Source organism: Palaemon carinicauda, chromosome 2 (assembly GCF_036898095.1).
Source record: "Palaemon carinicauda isolate YSFRI2023 chromosome 2, ASM3689809v2, whole genome shotgun sequence".
Lineage (NCBI taxonomy): Eukaryota > Metazoa > Arthropoda > Malacostraca > Decapoda > Palaemonidae > Palaemon > Palaemon carinicauda.
The window spans coordinates 60463894-60480875 of NC_090726.1; the positions used below are offsets into that span (position 1 = coordinate 60463894).

Sequence of the window (16982 nt, forward strand, 5' to 3'; positions counted from 1 at the left end):
AACTCTACGGAGACAGCCATCTGCTCTGTTGTAAATGATATGCGGGAAATGATGGATGAAAATAAATGTGGTATTTTAATATTGCTCGATTTCAGTGCTGCTTTTGATACAGTTGTGCATGAACTGCTACTAAATGATCTACGGTCCATCGTCGTTGAAGATCAAGCCTTCGAATTCCGAAAAAACTTCTTAGTTGGTAAAAATTAGTATGTACAAATTGGAATCTCTTATTCATCATATGAACCCTTAAACAGAGGGGTACCCCAGGGGAGTGTACGTGGCCCAATCTTATTCTGCATCTATACTACTGGTCTATCGAAAATACAACAAAGGCATGGCGTGAAGTTCAAACTATTTGCGGATGACACACAATTTGACTTTTCCATAAATGATGTAGATGACACTACTGAAACTCTAAGCCGAATCCTTGATAGTGTTAGAGAATGGATGACATTTAAACAACTGAAATTAAATGATAACTAAATTGAATTTATGGTGGTGGGTAAGAGAAACAGCGTGAGAAACTTGGGTGATATTCAAATGAATATAAATAATGATTCGGTGCCGATATCTAGTAAAGTTCGAGATATAGGTGTATTTCTTGAATGTAACCTGTCTCTAAATGCCCAAATATATAATGTAATAAAAACTGTGGGTTATCATCTTAGAAATATTGCGTTTATAAAAAAGTACCTGGACGAAAATTCTGTAAAGAAACTTGTGATAAACTGTGTTATTACGAGGATTGACTACAGCAACTCTATCTATTACAATTTACCAAAAGTGCAACTTAAATTACAAAACATAATGAACAGAGGAGCACGACTGATAAAAGGTGTCCCACCTAGAGAAAGGATCACCCCTATACTAACTGACTTACACTGGCTGTCGATTAAAGCGAGAATTGAATTTAATATATGTACAATAACCCACCGAGTTATCAGAACCGGTCGTCCAAAATACTTAGGAGAATTGCTACATATTGCGCAGCCAACAAATCGTGTTGACATGAGAATAGTTACAGATGGCTTCAAACTGTTGGAACCTAGATATGTATCTACTTTAGGCTCCAGAGCATTTAATTATGCGGCCATGAAACATCCGAATGATTGAAGACATTAAAGCTTTCAAGAGGAAACTGAAGACTTATTTCATGAGTCGTATAACAGTGACGATTTAACAGTAAATGAATAGTATGTCATATGAAACGTTAAATACTCTGAACGAACAAGTTAAAATGACAGTGGAGGTCCTGAAGAGAGGGGTTCCCCTGCTGTATGGGACCGGAAAAGCAGCCATCAACGTAAGTAAGTACTGTTAGTTCTTTATGCATGGTGCATAAGATTTTTCATAATTCTAACCATTCTTTGCATTTGGATCTTCCTAGACTGTATCATCCTCCATGTAGTAATGCAGTTAGTCTCAAGAGTTTTGTCTTCTCCATCATACGGCACAATAATGCATAGTATTATAGAAGTTTTATTGCAGCTGTGACCAAATTATGGAATGATCTTCCTAATCAGCCAGTTGGATCAGTGGAACTTCATAAGCTCAAACATGCAGTAAATGCTTTTTTTTGTTGAACAAGCTGACGAGTATGTCTTAAGAGTTTATATATGACAAATAGTTCATGGTTTAATGTTATTATGATCTTAAGATAGTTTTTTGGGCTCAGGCCATGTCTTCCTGATGGAAGTTCCTTCGTTAGTAGCTTCCTAGGTATATTGACTACAGTGATATATCCCAGAGAATTTACCAAAGGTATCCAGAATTCTAACTCCTGGAGCAAATATCCCTTAAAAACTTTAGAAGGGATATCGCGTAATATTAGAGGATGTATTCTTGACACGTCGCATAGCTATCTACACTCCTAATAGCGTTTTCGCTTCGAGGGGAAAAGTGGCAAGAATTATAGGGGAGTCGTTAATAAGGCAACGCTCCTACTACTGTACTGCAAAAAGTGCGCCAATCCGCCACCGCGCGGCGCCACCTAATCATTCTTTCTCTCATACCTTTGCTGACCAATGTTTATCCTGTGTTATCTCTCGCTATTTTGGAGTTATTTAGTCGCTATGATGTCTTCACCAGCCTCATCTGCTTCTGGAAAGTTAAGTAATATCTTTGAATTGTGTAAATGTAAGCTCTTGCCAGTTTTACTCTTCGATTGAGATCATAATTAATATAACAAGAGCTGTTGCCAGCCGGATGGCGTCATGGACGCGGTCGTTCTTTCTTGTACATTTCCTCTTCCAAGATAGTATACGAGAGAGTTTCGGTGAACGATTCTCCCTGCCCCTAGGCTACTAGCCTAGGGGCTTTAGTATACTTTCATACATGTCCCCAATTGCTCTTGTATTGTCTTTTAAGAGGAGACTGACACCTCCTATACCTTTTAAGTCGATACTAATCTCCTGGTGAGATTTAAGAGCAATTCCCCCTCCCTCTGATTAGCCTAGGCTATCCTCGGTTAGCTTTGCCTTGAACTGAGTTCTGGCAAATCTTTACTGAGGTGTTCCGTTTCTTTCTCTTAACCACCGAGTCGGTTTTTGAGCTTAGAATGGGACATCAGAGTATAATGTCTGTGTTTGGCAACCGTCTGTCTTGGTGAAATGATTTCCCAAGTCAGGTTAGGTTGCCTTTACAGGAGGCTAGACCTCCAAAGACCATACCTTGGAGGTTTTATTTAACAATTCCTCCTCCCATGGCCTAGCAGACAGTCCTGTGCTGGTAGATTTTAGGCCGAAGAAATGATTTCTTCCACTGCCTAAAATCTCTGGTAAGAGATTCTATTCTCTTGCGAGACTGCGTCCTGTGTGCCGCCTTCTCACTTAACTAACCCAACCTGGGGAATTGAATTTCCACTATGAGGTTACCTTTATATGGGATCAGAATCGATCAGGTTATGTAGTGCCTTCGGGTATTACCTCACCTATAGGACCCTTGCCCCTTCCCCGCTGTCCCTTTTTTGTTGGCTGAGCCATCACACACCCTGGCCGTCATTCTACATTCGACCCTAACGGTAGTCTGAAGAATTGGCCTGAGGTACCCTGTCTGCTGCCGGCTGAGCCGGCTGCCGGCAGGGGCCTTCATCTTCCTTAGTGTTCTTCAGTCCTCCCTTGGACTGCCTTCCATATCCAATATGGATGGGATATGGTTGGGTGAAAGCCCGAATATAATTCCCCCTTCCATTTGAACCCTCATTCCGGATGTAGGCCGGCAAGGCTGAGCCTTTGCCTTCCTCCATCTTTTCTTTTTCTCTGCCTTTCCTTATCCTGGGCCGGCCGCCGGCAGCTAGTACCTGTCTGCCGGCAGTTAGCTCTGCCGCCACTTGCCGTGGGTGTCGCTAATCGACGACCCAATGGCAATAGGCATACTATGGCCGGGTGCCGGCAACTAAGTTGTCTGCCGGCGACCGGCCACCCAAAGTCTAGACATTCGCCGCCGGCTTCCGCCGGGTCCTACTTGATAGAGGGATCCTTCGGCTGCCGGCCGGCAGAGCCGCTGCCGGCGACCTACCGCCCATTATCCTGAAGACAGTACCTGCCTTCAATAGCCCAGAACATGTCAGCATATGACGGCAGGCACGGCAGTACTGGCGGAATGCCGCCAGCAGTTAGTGCTGTAGCCCATACAATTTTTTCCAACCTACAAGGTGCTTCATGGGCAGCCTATTGTGAGACCATCACATATAAGGGAGCAATTCTCTCTACCATTTAATGGTTAACAACTATTACTAAAATCCCTAATATTGAACCTAGAAGATAGTGTTAAGAGGACACTTTATATCAAAAGATATAATCTTCCCATAAATTCGTTAAGAATTTAGTATTCAATATTGAAGGAGGTCATAGCAATGGGCTGGACAGGAAACACAAGTAGGTGTCTTTCCTATTTTCTAGCTTACTCTATCCTAAGCTAAATAATATTCAAGATATGTATGTTGAAATCTGAGAATTTCACCGAATACTTATATGCTTTTCTTTCTTTACAGGAGGAGCATCCCGAGTGCGGGAACAACTTCTGCAGGATCCGCAGTAAGAACTTCTGCGGCCATGATATGTGCAGGGCCCATGCTCGCTGCGCAATCACCAAGGGGTCTCTCAAGTATTGGGGCCCACAGGTATGTACCGTTTGTGATAAACTGGTAAAAGAGGCTTTAGATGATCAAAAGTCTACAGTCAAGGGATGCAGCAAGGGAGACGCTGCGAAAATGGGTCAGAGGCCTTCAGAAGAACACCTCTGGTCCATACCTTCCTAATGAAAGAATGAGGGACTGTCTTTTCCCTAGGCATCTTCGGATGCAATCGTTCCCCAGGCTCAACCTGAGATTCTCCTTGTCCAGATTCCAGTAGAATCTGATGTATCGGACGCCTTGAAGGGCATCCAATTGGAGGACATGTCGGTTGTCTCAGAGGAGACTGAGAATAATCTCCTGGTGGAAGAACTGGAACAGGAGGCTGACGTACCTCCTGAAGGCGAAACCAAGAAAGCCGAAACGATTTCGGTGTCATCAGCTATGATGGCTGAGCCAGTACCTTCGACTTCTTCTTCTGCCCCCCCCCCCCCCATTAGACTCGATCACTAACACGTTGCACACGCTCTTGTCCATGGTCCAGGACATGCAAAAGAAATCGTCCGAGAAAAAAGCTTCCCTTCAGACGGAGATGCATCAGCTAGTGGCAACGCATTTAGCTCCAAAGAAGCTAAACATCAAGGATCTCCCCGCTTTCTCTGACGTCAATCCTTGGAGGTATGCAGAGCATATGCCGATGTCAGGGGGAAAGATCTCCCTCTCGGAGAAACTGGGCACTGTCCCAGTAGAGGAAATAGAGTTTTGGCCCAGCAAGGGGGCCTATCCGGAGTGCTATGTCCGTCTGAGGACGGAACCTGCGTCCAAAGAGGAGACAGAGCCGAAAGAGGTCATTGTTCTTGACCTCTCCAAGGCCCAGGCCTTATTTACCAACACCTTGAAGGAGAGGGCCTTCACTAGCTCCAAGGTGCCGGCTCTCAGCACTAAACACCCTTCCTTTATTGCTGACCCCTCTTGTGCCTTCCCCTTTATGGACAAAGGGTTTAAGGCAGCCTTAAAGGCGGTTGAGGCAGGAAAACCTTGTCCTACACTTGAGGAGTGTAGACCCTTTTCCCTCGCCTTTCCATCGGATGATGCAGACTGGAAGGATGTGCACAACACCTTCACAGTCGGGAAGCTGGAGGCAGACATTGCCGGACGACAGTTCGGCGAAGACCTCCCGAAGTTGTCAGACTTTCTCCTGCGCAGGGAGTAGGAGACAAAAGAACGTCTTGCCGCCTCTATGTCTCTGCGAACTGGGCTAGAGACAATGGCAAGCATTGCAGACACCCCAGACATGTACATGGTCTTCGCCAAGTCTCATTTGGCGATGGTCACCAAAGACCTGTACAATTTCATGCAGGGAGTTCGTGTTCGCCTCGGCTGCGGTGAGGCACGAACCAAGGAAGTTGATAGCCTTCAACATCTGGGGAAAAGACCTCTTCCCAAGTGAAGTGGTCAAAGAGGTCGTGGACAAAGCCGCAACGGAGAATAGGAATCTCCTCTCCAAGTGGGGCTTGTCCTCTAAAAGAAAGTCTTCCGCTGATGAGGGTCCCCAGCCGAAGAATAAGTCAAAACGACCAAGAGTGCCCTCTCGTCCGAAACAACAACAACAGCCTCCCATGGCCACGGTGCCCCAGACAGTGGCACAACCAACCACCACCTTCCAGCTGGTGCCCCAATCTGTGGCGACCCAGTCGCCGGTGTCCACCCCAGTCTTTGAGAGGCAATCAACGACCTTTAGGCCAAAGTCTCAAGGTTCCTTTCGAGGATCCTCTAGACATGGCCAAGGAGGTAAATCCTCCAACGAGCACTGAAAGTGAGATGCTACCGGTAGGAGGGAGACTTCTCCTTTTCCGGGATCGTTGGACCTTCGATCCCTGGGCCCACAGCCTAATCAAGAATGGACTAGGGTGGAGTTGGAATACAATTCCACCAAACTTCCCTCAGTTCTTCCAACACCCAACCCCCATATTGGAAGAATGTGTTCAGGAACTCTTGAACAAGAGAGTTATAAGGAGGGCAAAGTCCATCAAATTCCAAGGAAGGCTATTTTGTGTTCCGAAGAAGGACTCGGAAAAGCTCAGAGTCACTCTGGACTTATCACCACTCAACAAGTTCATAGTGAACTACAAGTTCAGAATGCTGATGCTTCAACACATAAGGACCTTTTTACCCAAACAGGCATACACAGTCTCCATAGACATGACGGATGCATACTGGCACGTCCCAATCAACCGTCAAGTTTCCCCTTACCTAGTGTTCAAACTACAGAAAAGACAGTACGTTTTCAGAGCCATGCCCTTCGGTCTAAACATAGCTCCAAGGGTATTCACCAAGCTTGTAAATACAGTCATTCATCAACTACGCCTAAAGGGAATTCAGGTGGTAGCCTACCTGGACGACAGGCTGGTGTGGGCAGCATCCAAGGAAGAGTGCATGCAAGCCTCCAAGGAAGTGATCCAGTTCCTGGAACACCTAGGATTCAAGATCAACTTGGGAAAGTCTCGACTATCTCCAGCTCAGAAGTTCCAGTGGCTGGGTGTCCACTGGAACGTACAGTCACACTGCCTTTCCATTCCATCAAAGAAGAGGAAAGAGATAGCGGTATGTGTCAAGAGACTCCTTCAATCCGCCAGGATATCAAGAAGGCAACAGGAGAGTGTTGGGGTCCCTGCAGTTTGCCGCAGTGACAGATCCAGTATTGAGACCGATACCAAATCGTCTGCGATCCCTATTCAAGCCATGGTCGGAGGCCAAGAACCTAAATAAGAAGGTACCCTTGCAACCGCCTCCACCATCAGTCACCGTTCACACGGATGTCTCAAAAGAGGGGTGGGGAGGTCACTCTCATCATAGGAAAGTCCAAGGAACCTGGTCTTCCCTCTTCAAACCCTTCCACATCAACTTTCTGGAAGCCATGGCAGTTTTTCTCTCACTGAAGAAACTGAAACTTCGCTGCTCAATCCACATCAGACTGGTTCTAGACAGCGAGGTTGTAATGAGATGCCTAAATCGACAGGGCTCGAGATCGCCTCAAATAAATCAAGTAATACTGGCCATCCTCCGACTAGCGGAGAAGAAGAGATGGCACTTGTCAGCAGTCCACCTTCAAAGGTTCCGCAATGTGATGCCGTACGCTCTATCCAGGGTCAACCCGATAGTCAGAATGGTCCCTAGACGCAAGATCATTCTCTTTCATCTTACGCAATGTCCCAGGACTGCAGATAGACCTCTTCGCAACGAGCGACAAGAAGCTACCCCGGTATGTAGCCCCGTACGAGGATCCTCTAGCGGAAGCGACGGATGCAATGTCCATAGATTGGAACAGATGGTCTAAGATCTACCTGTTCCCTCCAACCAACCTTCTGCTGAAAGTCCTCGACAAACTGAGATCCTTTCAAGGGACAGCAACGATAGTGGCCCACAAGTGGCCCAACAGCGTTTGGTTCCCTCTAGTAACGGAACTACACCTGAAGCTGATCCCATTGCCAGATCCAGTTCTGACTCAACAAGTGCAGAAATTGACTGTCTCAGCTTCATCACAGAAAACCCGAAACCTTCATCATGATTTTCTCGCCTTAGCAGTCAAGAAAAGGTTCGGAATTTCTAGGGACAGTATTAACTTGTTAGAAGAATACAAGTCAAATTCAACAAGAAGACAATGTGAGTCTTCCTGGAAAAAATGGGTCGCCTTTGTCAAGGCGAAGAAACCTAAGGAGATTCCTTCGGATTTCTGTTTGTCCTTCTTCATCCATCTCCATGAACAAGGTTTAGCAGCCAATACGATTACTACGTGCAAATTTGCCCTAGCCAGACGAGTGCTTTACGCCTTCCAGGTAGACTTCTCTAACGAAATCTTCAACAAGATTCCTAAAACCTGCGCTAAACTTCGGCCCGCAGCCCCTCCAAAGCCCATTTCATGGTCTTTGGATAAGGTTCTTCACTTAGCATCAACTCTGAACAAGGAAGATTGCTCTCTGAAAGACTTGACTCAAAAGGTGATATTCTTATTTGCACTAGCCTCAGGAGCCAGAGTTAGCGAAATAGTGGCCCTCTCGAGGGATGACGGCCACATTCATCACAGACTGCGGAGAACTGAACCTTTTTCCGGACCCAACGTTTCTCGCCAAGAACGAGCTGCCCATTAAGAGGTGGGGTCCCTGGAGAATCTGCCCTCTGAAGGAAGAAGCATCCCTCTGCCCAGTGGAATGCCTAAAGGTCTATCTTCGTAGAACTTCAGCCTTTAAGGGAGGTCAGCTTTTCAGGGGAGAAACATCAGGTTCAACGTTATCCTTGAAACAGATAAGGGCGAAAATCACCTATTTTATTCGCAGAGCAGATCCAGACAGTACACCCGCAGGTCATGATCCGAGGAAAGTTGCCTCGTCTCTGAATTTCTTTCAGACTATGTCGTTTGAAAGCCTTCGTGCTTATACTGGATGGAAGTCATCCAGAGTCTTTTTCAAACACTACGCGAAGCAACTACAGGAAATGAAACATTATGTGTTGGCGGCAGGTAGTGTACTAAAACCTGCCGCTTGATTTCTGCGAAAAACAAAGCACTATTTGGGACTTTTAGTGAAGGGTGTACATGATAGACTCTTAAGGTATATCAGGTTGAGTGATGTGTCTAGTGATGACACTATAGACTGTTCTAACTACACAGGTGACATTAAGCATAATAGACTAACACAAGTGACATGCATACTTATATGCATAGTGTTCCTTGTAACAACAGAATACATAGTGAAATATCCATATTTCCCATTGAGTGGCTTGTATTTCCTTTTCAGGTGAAACTTATTATATTTCTGTTATTACTAATTATGCTTTTATGCAGATTTGTTCAGCGTAAAATGTAATTGATTATTACAACCATGATTTCTATTTTTATTGTAATAAACAATAGCAGGAATCTTTGCGTCTCATTTAGCCCCAAATATTCTAAAACTATGAATAAAAGTCAGAGCGTCTTTTGATCCTATCAATATTTAAGAAAACATTGGGAACTAAGGTTATTACTGTTCCAAGGAAACAGGTAAGGACTGATTGTACTAAACTGTTTATCTTACTGAATTAAGGTTTCCTACATATATATAAACCTGTCTGTATCTTTTAACAACCAGACTCGGGAGGTATCAGTAACCTACATAGATCAATGCCATCTAAGTACAAACTATGCTTTATGTACATGACGACACTAATATACAAACTGTTTGCTAGATTGTTCCTCGAACTCACAATCCTCGGGTTTTTTTTCCTAGAGTCTACCCAGACTCTTCCCTGTAGGGGGCAGGAAGCACTGACATATTCCATGATCAGTTGAATGATACATAATGGTAACATCAAGTGTCTCTAGGTTCAGAGGACCAAAGGAAAATTTATCTCGAGATGAACGGCACTATTGAAAATCCACAGATACATTAATGCTCTGGTAAACTTCCATCAGGATGACATGGCCTGAGCCCAAAAAACGGATTTTGAGCAAAGCGAAAAATCTATTTTTGGGTGAGGTAGCCATGTCGTCCTGATGGACCCACCCTCTTTTTGACAAAAGGATAATGAATCCCTCCCTATGGTACTGTATCTGTAACACCTACAAAGCTACAAAGAATGATTAGGTGGCGCCGCGCAGTGGCGGATTGGCGCACTATTTGCAGTACAGTAGTAGGAGCGTTGCCTTATTAACGACTCCCCTATAATTCTTGCCACTTTTCCCCTCGAAGCAAAAATGCTATTAGGGGTGCAGATAGCTATGCGACGTGTCAAGAATACGTCCTCTGATATTACGCGATGACCCTTCTAAAGTTGTTAAGGGATATTCGCTCCAGGAGTTAGAATTCTGGATACCTTTGGTAAATTCTCTGGGATATATCACTGTAGTCAAACATACCTAGGAGGCTACTAACGAAGGAACTTCCATCAGGAGGACATGGCTACCTCACCCAAAAATATATTTTTCGCTTCGCTCAAAATCCGTTTATATTCCTTATTCATTACTTTTCATATATATCGTTTAATTATGCCCTTACATTCCTCTCCTCACAGGGCTATTTTTCCCTGCCTTGGCCTTTGTTTTATAGCATTCTGCTTTTCCAACTAGCATTGTAGCTTAGCTATTATTAATAATGATAATACATTTTTTATGGATCAACAATTCGTCCTTTTCATACATGTGGCCAAATCAGGCTAACAATCTTTCCTCTTTCTCTATTAATCTAAAATCTTTAATTTCTCAATTAATGAGAACCTGACTAGACCTTTTGCATGTGGCATAGAGACCTGATTCCTTTACACACAATTGTGAAGGCTCCTTTGTCATTAAATTTTCACGAATATTACGCGGCACTTCACACAAGGTGTAAGAAAAGAGATATAAAGAATTGAATGAATTACTATGGAAAGTGATATGCATATGAATGTATAATTCCTGTGTATACTCTACAGTATGTAAGGATTGGTCATTCATTTTTCTCACCATAGTAGATAGCACTTGCTTTAGATTTAATTTTCCCCTCATGTTCACCCGTGTGCTAGTGGATCGATGATTGTCGGGTTAGTGTTGTTGGACGCGCGCACACACATTGATTTATGGCTCTTTTGGAGAAGATTGTAATACTTTCCACGGAATTTACGTGTGAAGAAGTATTTTTTTCTTATTGTAAAAGTGGTCATGAGGAATGTCTTATCAATTTGATTTTGTGGCTAGGAAAAATTTATTTTGTTATTTGAATTTAAATTTTTATTCTTCTGTAAAATTATTCTATCGAGTAAGAACTCATCTCAAAAAATTCATTAGGCATTGTGATTCATTAGGAATTGTGATTAAGTGACGCAAATTATTCGTAAAAAAAAAAAAAAAAAAAAAACTGTACTTTCTCAAAATTAATGACGAATTGGGTCATATATGTCATCCTACCAGTAATTAGAGATTGTCCTCATTACAAACCATAAAACTATGAAATGATTACAATTGTGAATCTTATGTTTAGAAAAATATCTTAATGAACGAATGTACAGGCAGATGAGATGAAACGAAATCCAGATTTCTGGAAGAAGGCTATTGCGTCGGGAAAGGTGTTTGCAGTGGAATCAAGTCATGGAAGTTTGCGATTTGCCGAAATGACACTCGAAGATGACAAAGTATATCTTTATCACCTACAAGATCGAGAAATTCCACCTTCTGCATATATAATCAAGGTAAAATCTGTGTGCTTTTTTCTACTCTATTAGGTTTTATATTTCTGCTCCTTGATATCACAAGAGTAAAAAGGAGAATTAATTTGTCTTTTCTAAAGTTCTGATTGCTAATTTACTTTTGAGAAATATATTTGGTCTGTTTCTTTTTCAATAGCACAAAAAAGGGCTTATTGAGAAAGTCTTAAAATTGTTGGTGATCAATGTATCTTTAGGAAATATAATTCATTCGTTCTCCCTTATTTTGAGTATTGTTCTCCTGGCGGGTCTTCATTTATGCCTTCTCTATCATAATCGCAATAAATACTACACAGTATCCTATAAGTTTTATTCCAGCTGTGACAGATTGTGGAATAGTTTTCAGGTAGTTAAATCAATGGAACTTTAAAAGTTCGAACTTTTTGTAAATTCGTTTCTGTTGATCAGGTTAACATAAATCTCGTTTTATGTTTTATATGTGACTGATCTTTTTTAATATTGGAAGACCCAGACCTACATGGCTGAGAACTATGAGACGCCAAGTACGAGATGATGAATGGAGAAGTATTGATTTAAAAGCTCAAGATAGAGACAACTGGCGAAATCTAACAGAGGCCCTTTGCGTCACTAGGCGTTGGAGGAGATGATGATGATGATTTCAATATTGTTACTGATATTAAAATGTTTTACGTATTTTATTTGTTACTTGCATATAGCTTATTTGCTAGTTGCTTATTTCCTGTCATCATTGGGTTACTTTCCAAATTGGAGCCCTTTTGCTTGTAGCCTTCTGCTTTTCCAACAGGGTTCTAGCTTGACTACAGAAGGTCCTTGACTTACAAAACTTAAAAATGGCTCCAAGAAGCTGTTTTCAAGTCCAATTTTGTTAAATTTTGACCTCGGGTAGGTCTAACCTGAATTCCATACCTATGATTTCCAACCACAAAAGTCAACAAATACCCCTGTAGTCAGGTTTCATATGAAACAGATGTCAGGTTATTACAAATGTTGTTTTGCTTACAGTATAAAATAATGTGATATTGTTTTATTACAGTATTTCTGTATCTTATCTTTATTATTTTCAGTTGGAATATGTGTTTGTATCTCCGAATGTTTGCAAGTTGAGGACTAGTAGTAATAATAATAATAATCTAATACATATAAACTTGAAAATGGTAGCACAGTGTTTATCAGGTCAATAAATGGTATTTTTGGGCTCGGCCATGTCGTCCTGATGAAAAGTTCCTTTAGGTAGCTTTCTAAGGGATATTTGCTACAGTGATACTCCCAGAGAAATAAACCGAAGGTCTCCAGGATTCTAACTCCTAGCGCGAGTATCCAGTTAGGGATCGCAAGGGATCAGGGACGTATTTTTTAGATACGACACATAGTAATCTTCACCCCGAATAGATTTAACTCTGTGATATAACGGGGAAAAGTGGCGAAAGAAAGAGGGTGCCGTTCTAGGTACCCGGTGGACCTCCTATCCGTACTACTACCGGCCGCCATTCCTTTACTTGTAGCATTGTAAGCTAAGTTTTCTCCCAATGTTTTCCCGGTGTTGTTGCAAGTTATCAGAATATTAATCATGCAATCTCCAGCATCTTCATCCTCTGGAAAGTTGAGTATTAATTCTTTCCTGTGTATAATTTTAGGCTCCCTTCTCATAGTTAAATTCCAATAATTTAAGTGTGTTGAGTTGAGCGTTACCATGAACGGAGGCGGCCATTTTACGACCGCTTTCGCCGATTATCATTGCATTTTATTTAGTCAATAGGGCTATATTTCCAGGTATTTAGCTATAATATTACCTAGTTAGACAAATTATGCAAGTGAAGATTGTGCATACAAATAGATTATTATTCCTCTTCCTAATTTGTAACTTTACTTTTCGTATACGGCGGGAGCCCCGGCAGTAATAACCTTGGCCGTGGTTCCTACCAGAGCTAGGCTAGCCTCGCTTATATATACGATAATAAAGTAATTCCCCATGTTTAGCTTCACCCTATCGTTCCTTCTTAATTCGGATGAGGACTTGCATCCTCTAGAATTTGTGGAAAAGGTTTGATATACATTCTCTTTTAGAGAAAAAAAGACTTAACCCTTCCTCCCCCCTGAGTGCCGCCGGCATTACTGGCAGCAACCACTGTCTTTCTTCATTGCTGTCGAGTAGAACTCCGGCTTTGGGTTAGATAGTAATCAACTCAGGGTGCCCTTGTCTTGCCGCCGACGATGTCGCCAGCAAAGGAATCATGTTTCCTCTGCTGCCGATGACGTCGTCAGCACAGGAAGCCATGTTTCCCTAGTCCACTATCGAAGGTAGGCGGCATACCTGCCGCCACCTCCCTTCCCAGTGAACTACAAGACCCTTTCCCTTCCCCTTTCTGTCCTTTAGTGTCGTCATAGCCGTCACAACATTCTTTCACCGGTATTCTGACAGTCATCCCGGCTCAGCTACCTTCCCCCTTATGTCCTTCCTTCACCGGAAGTGAATGTCACGGGGGGAAGATTGAGCTGGCCCCGACGGCTGCCGGTGGGAAACCCAACATACTTTTGAGAAGTCTTCAGGCCTCCCTTGATCTGACATCCACAATTATTGCCGCCGGCTGTACAGCTGGCGGCAGGCCTTTTGTGGATGGATGGAAACTTGAATCAGATGGCTTCTTATCCCTTCCATTTGCACTCTCATTCTGGCAAGGAGACAGTAGGCGGCCTGACAGTCCTCCTACGCTTGCAATTGTTGTGCTAAACCATAATAATAGGAAAAACTCCTTTCTTAATACTTTCTCTCTCTATCGGTTAGTGCCGCCAGGTACTAACCTAACCCCGGTAGTGCTCCGGCTGAACTACAGTATACAGAAAATGCAGTAGTACATTTATTTTCTAACATACTCTGCGTTTCCTATCACTGTCTATTGTTGGGACCACGATATCATGTTGAGGTTGAGTAATTCCTCAACAACCAGATGATTCCTTTGATCATCGGGACCCTAATAAATCACCGTTCTATATTAATATACTACAGGTGGATAAAGTTAGTATAAACACCTACTAACCCTAACTCTAGTTCCTAGAGTTTCTTCCACCCTGTATTCTCCCTAGCAAGGAATACAAATATTATTATTGACGAAGTTCTCAGCAATTGCCTGGGAGAGGAAACACAGATATGTGTCTTTCCTATTTCCTTTCCAGCTTACTATCCTAAGCTATCATAAACGATAGTGATTACTATTGTTGATAAAAATTGTATGCTTTTATATCACTGATATAAAAAATTATATTATCATTGAGCCCCTTTTCCTTTACAGGAGGAGCCAATGGAGAAGTGTGCAGCCTCAGCCTGCAACCACAAAGGCACAGACATTTGTGGCCACAAAGTGCATGACTCATGCCCCCTGCAGCATCGTGGGGGGAGTCCTGAAGTATTGGGACCCGAAGGGTTGCCCCACCTGTTCGACCCTGCTGGCCAACGGCTTCGGAGAAGCTCCCTCAGTCAACATAGAGACTAGAGATACAGTGAGGGAGACCCTTCGCAAATTGGTAAGTAGATTCCAAAAGAATTTTCAGGGACCGTACTTACCCAACGACTCCCTACTGTTCCCCAAGTCTCTACCAAATGCAGTGGTGCCCCAGGAACAGGTCCAGTCTTCCCTCATACAACTGAAGATCGACGCGGACATAAATAAGGCACTGGAAGGCATGGACATCCACCAAGAAAGGACGTCAGAAGTGTCCATTGACACTGAGAAGGCCCTACTACAAGTAGGCCCCGAAGAAGACGTGGAACATCCACAAGCGGAGGAAGAAGGATCTGTTTCAACGGCAACCAAAGAACCTCAGTTCGCTGGGACGGCATACCAACCTATGCCGTCAACCTCTTCAATCCCAAGTCCACAACTAGTGCCACGTGCCGTCAAGAACGAAGAGATTCTCACTTCGATTCAACGGATGATGGAGTTGTTCCAAAAGGTACAAGAGACGATGAGAGAATCACTCAGACTGCAACAGATACTATTGCAAGAGAGGACGGACCGCCTCGGACCTACCAAGAGCTCCGAAACCAACCCCTGGAGGTATGTGGAGCATATGCTCATGATGAATGGGAAACTATTCGTCTCGGAGAAGTTGGTGACCAAACAGATTGAAGATCTTGAGTTCTGGCCTAACTTTTCAGCTTACCCAGAATGTTACGAGACTGCGGGATGAACATGCAACCTGTGAGGAAATGGTACCCAAAGAGGTCATTATCTTCGAGCATAACAAGGCGCAAGCCATCCTCCTGAAAACCTTGAAAGGAGCCAGGTACACCAACTCCAAAGTCTCAGCACTGAGCAAGAGACATCCCACCTTTCTTGCTCCTTCCTCCATCTCTTTCCCCTTTTCAGAGAAAGCACTAGACTTTGCCGTCAAGGCAGTCGACGAAGGCAAACCCTGCCCAACCCTAGAGGAATGCAAACCATTCTCTCTAGCATTGCCTGCCTGCGAGGAGAAGTGGAAGGATGTCCACCTAACCTTCTCCGTCTCTAAGTTGGATCCAGAGATAGCAGGCCAGCAGTTCAATGAGAACCTTCCGAAGTTGCCAGACCATCTTCTGAGGAGGGAACAGGAGACGAAGGAGAGACTTGCCGCCTCCCCTTCTCATCAGAACTGCCTGGAAAAACTAGTCCAAGAGATCATAGCCAGAGCAACCACGGAGAACTGGAACCTTCTCCAAAAGTGGGGCATGAGCTCAAAGAGGGAATCTTCTTCAGACGGAGGTCCCCAGCCTAAGAATAAAAAGGCAAGGAGACCACGCAGACCTGTACAACTTTCTGCCGTGACTATGACCACATTGCCTCAGACTACCTTTCAGATGGTCCCTCCAAAATTGGTAGCCCAATTGCAGTGTTTAACCTTAACTTTGAGAGGCAGTCGACTTCCTTTCGCCCTAGTCAGAAAGGAAAAGGCCCTAAGAGAAGTTCTCCCCGAGGTAACACCTCTCAGGACCAAGGAGGACATGGTCGTGAAAACAAATCCGCAGGACCCCCAAAGCAATGAGGTGTTCCAGGTAGGGAGCAGACTGTATCACTTTTGGGATCGCTGGACCTATGATCCCTGGGCCCACAGCCTAATCACGAATGGACTTGGGTGGAAATGGAACAGAACTCCACCCCGTTTTCCAGAATTCTTCCAACACTCCACCCCCTTGTTAGAAGAATATACCTCAGAACTCTTGAACAAGAAGGTAATAAGGAAAGCGAAGTCCATCAAATTCCAGGGAAGGTTGTTTTGTGTTCCCAAGAAAGATTCAGACAAACTCAGAGTCATTCTAGACTTGTCTCCACTCAACAAGTTCATCGAGAACAACAAGTTCCGGATGCTTACTTTGCAGCACATAAGGTCCCTTGTACCAAAAGGGGCGTACACAGTCTCAATAGACCTAGCAGATGCTTACTGCCATCTTCCAATGAGTTTCCCTTTCTCCTCCTACCTAGGATTCAAGCTACAGAAGAAGAAGTTTGTCTTCAGAGCAATGCCCTTTGGACTGAACACAGCCCCAAGGATATACATGATACTAGCAGACACAATCGTCCAGCAGCTACACTCCGAAGGAGTTCAAGTGGTAGCATATCTAGACGATTGGCTGATATGGGCAGCATCCAAGACTACTTGTCTGCAGGCAGCCAACAAGGTGATCCAGTTCCTGGAGCACCTGGGCTTCAAGATCAATTGCAAGAAGTCTCACCTTTCTCCA

General features: G+C 43.7%; 1 protein-coding gene across 1 annotated transcript in view; it reads left to right on the forward strand.

Moving 5' to 3' along the window:
- Positions 1-1093: 1093 nt before the first annotated feature.
- LOC137625407 (peptidyl-prolyl cis-trans isomerase-like) overlaps positions 1094-16982 on the forward strand; it is a 36527-nt gene continuing 20638 nt past the window's right edge. The window contains exons 1-2 of the mRNA XM_068356309.1: positions 1094-1307; positions 11093-11272. Coding sequence (XP_068212410.1) covers positions 11102-11272 — 171 coding nt within the window. The 5' untranslated portion in view covers positions 1094-1307; positions 11093-11101. The remainder of the gene's footprint in view (positions 1308-11092; positions 11273-16982) is intronic.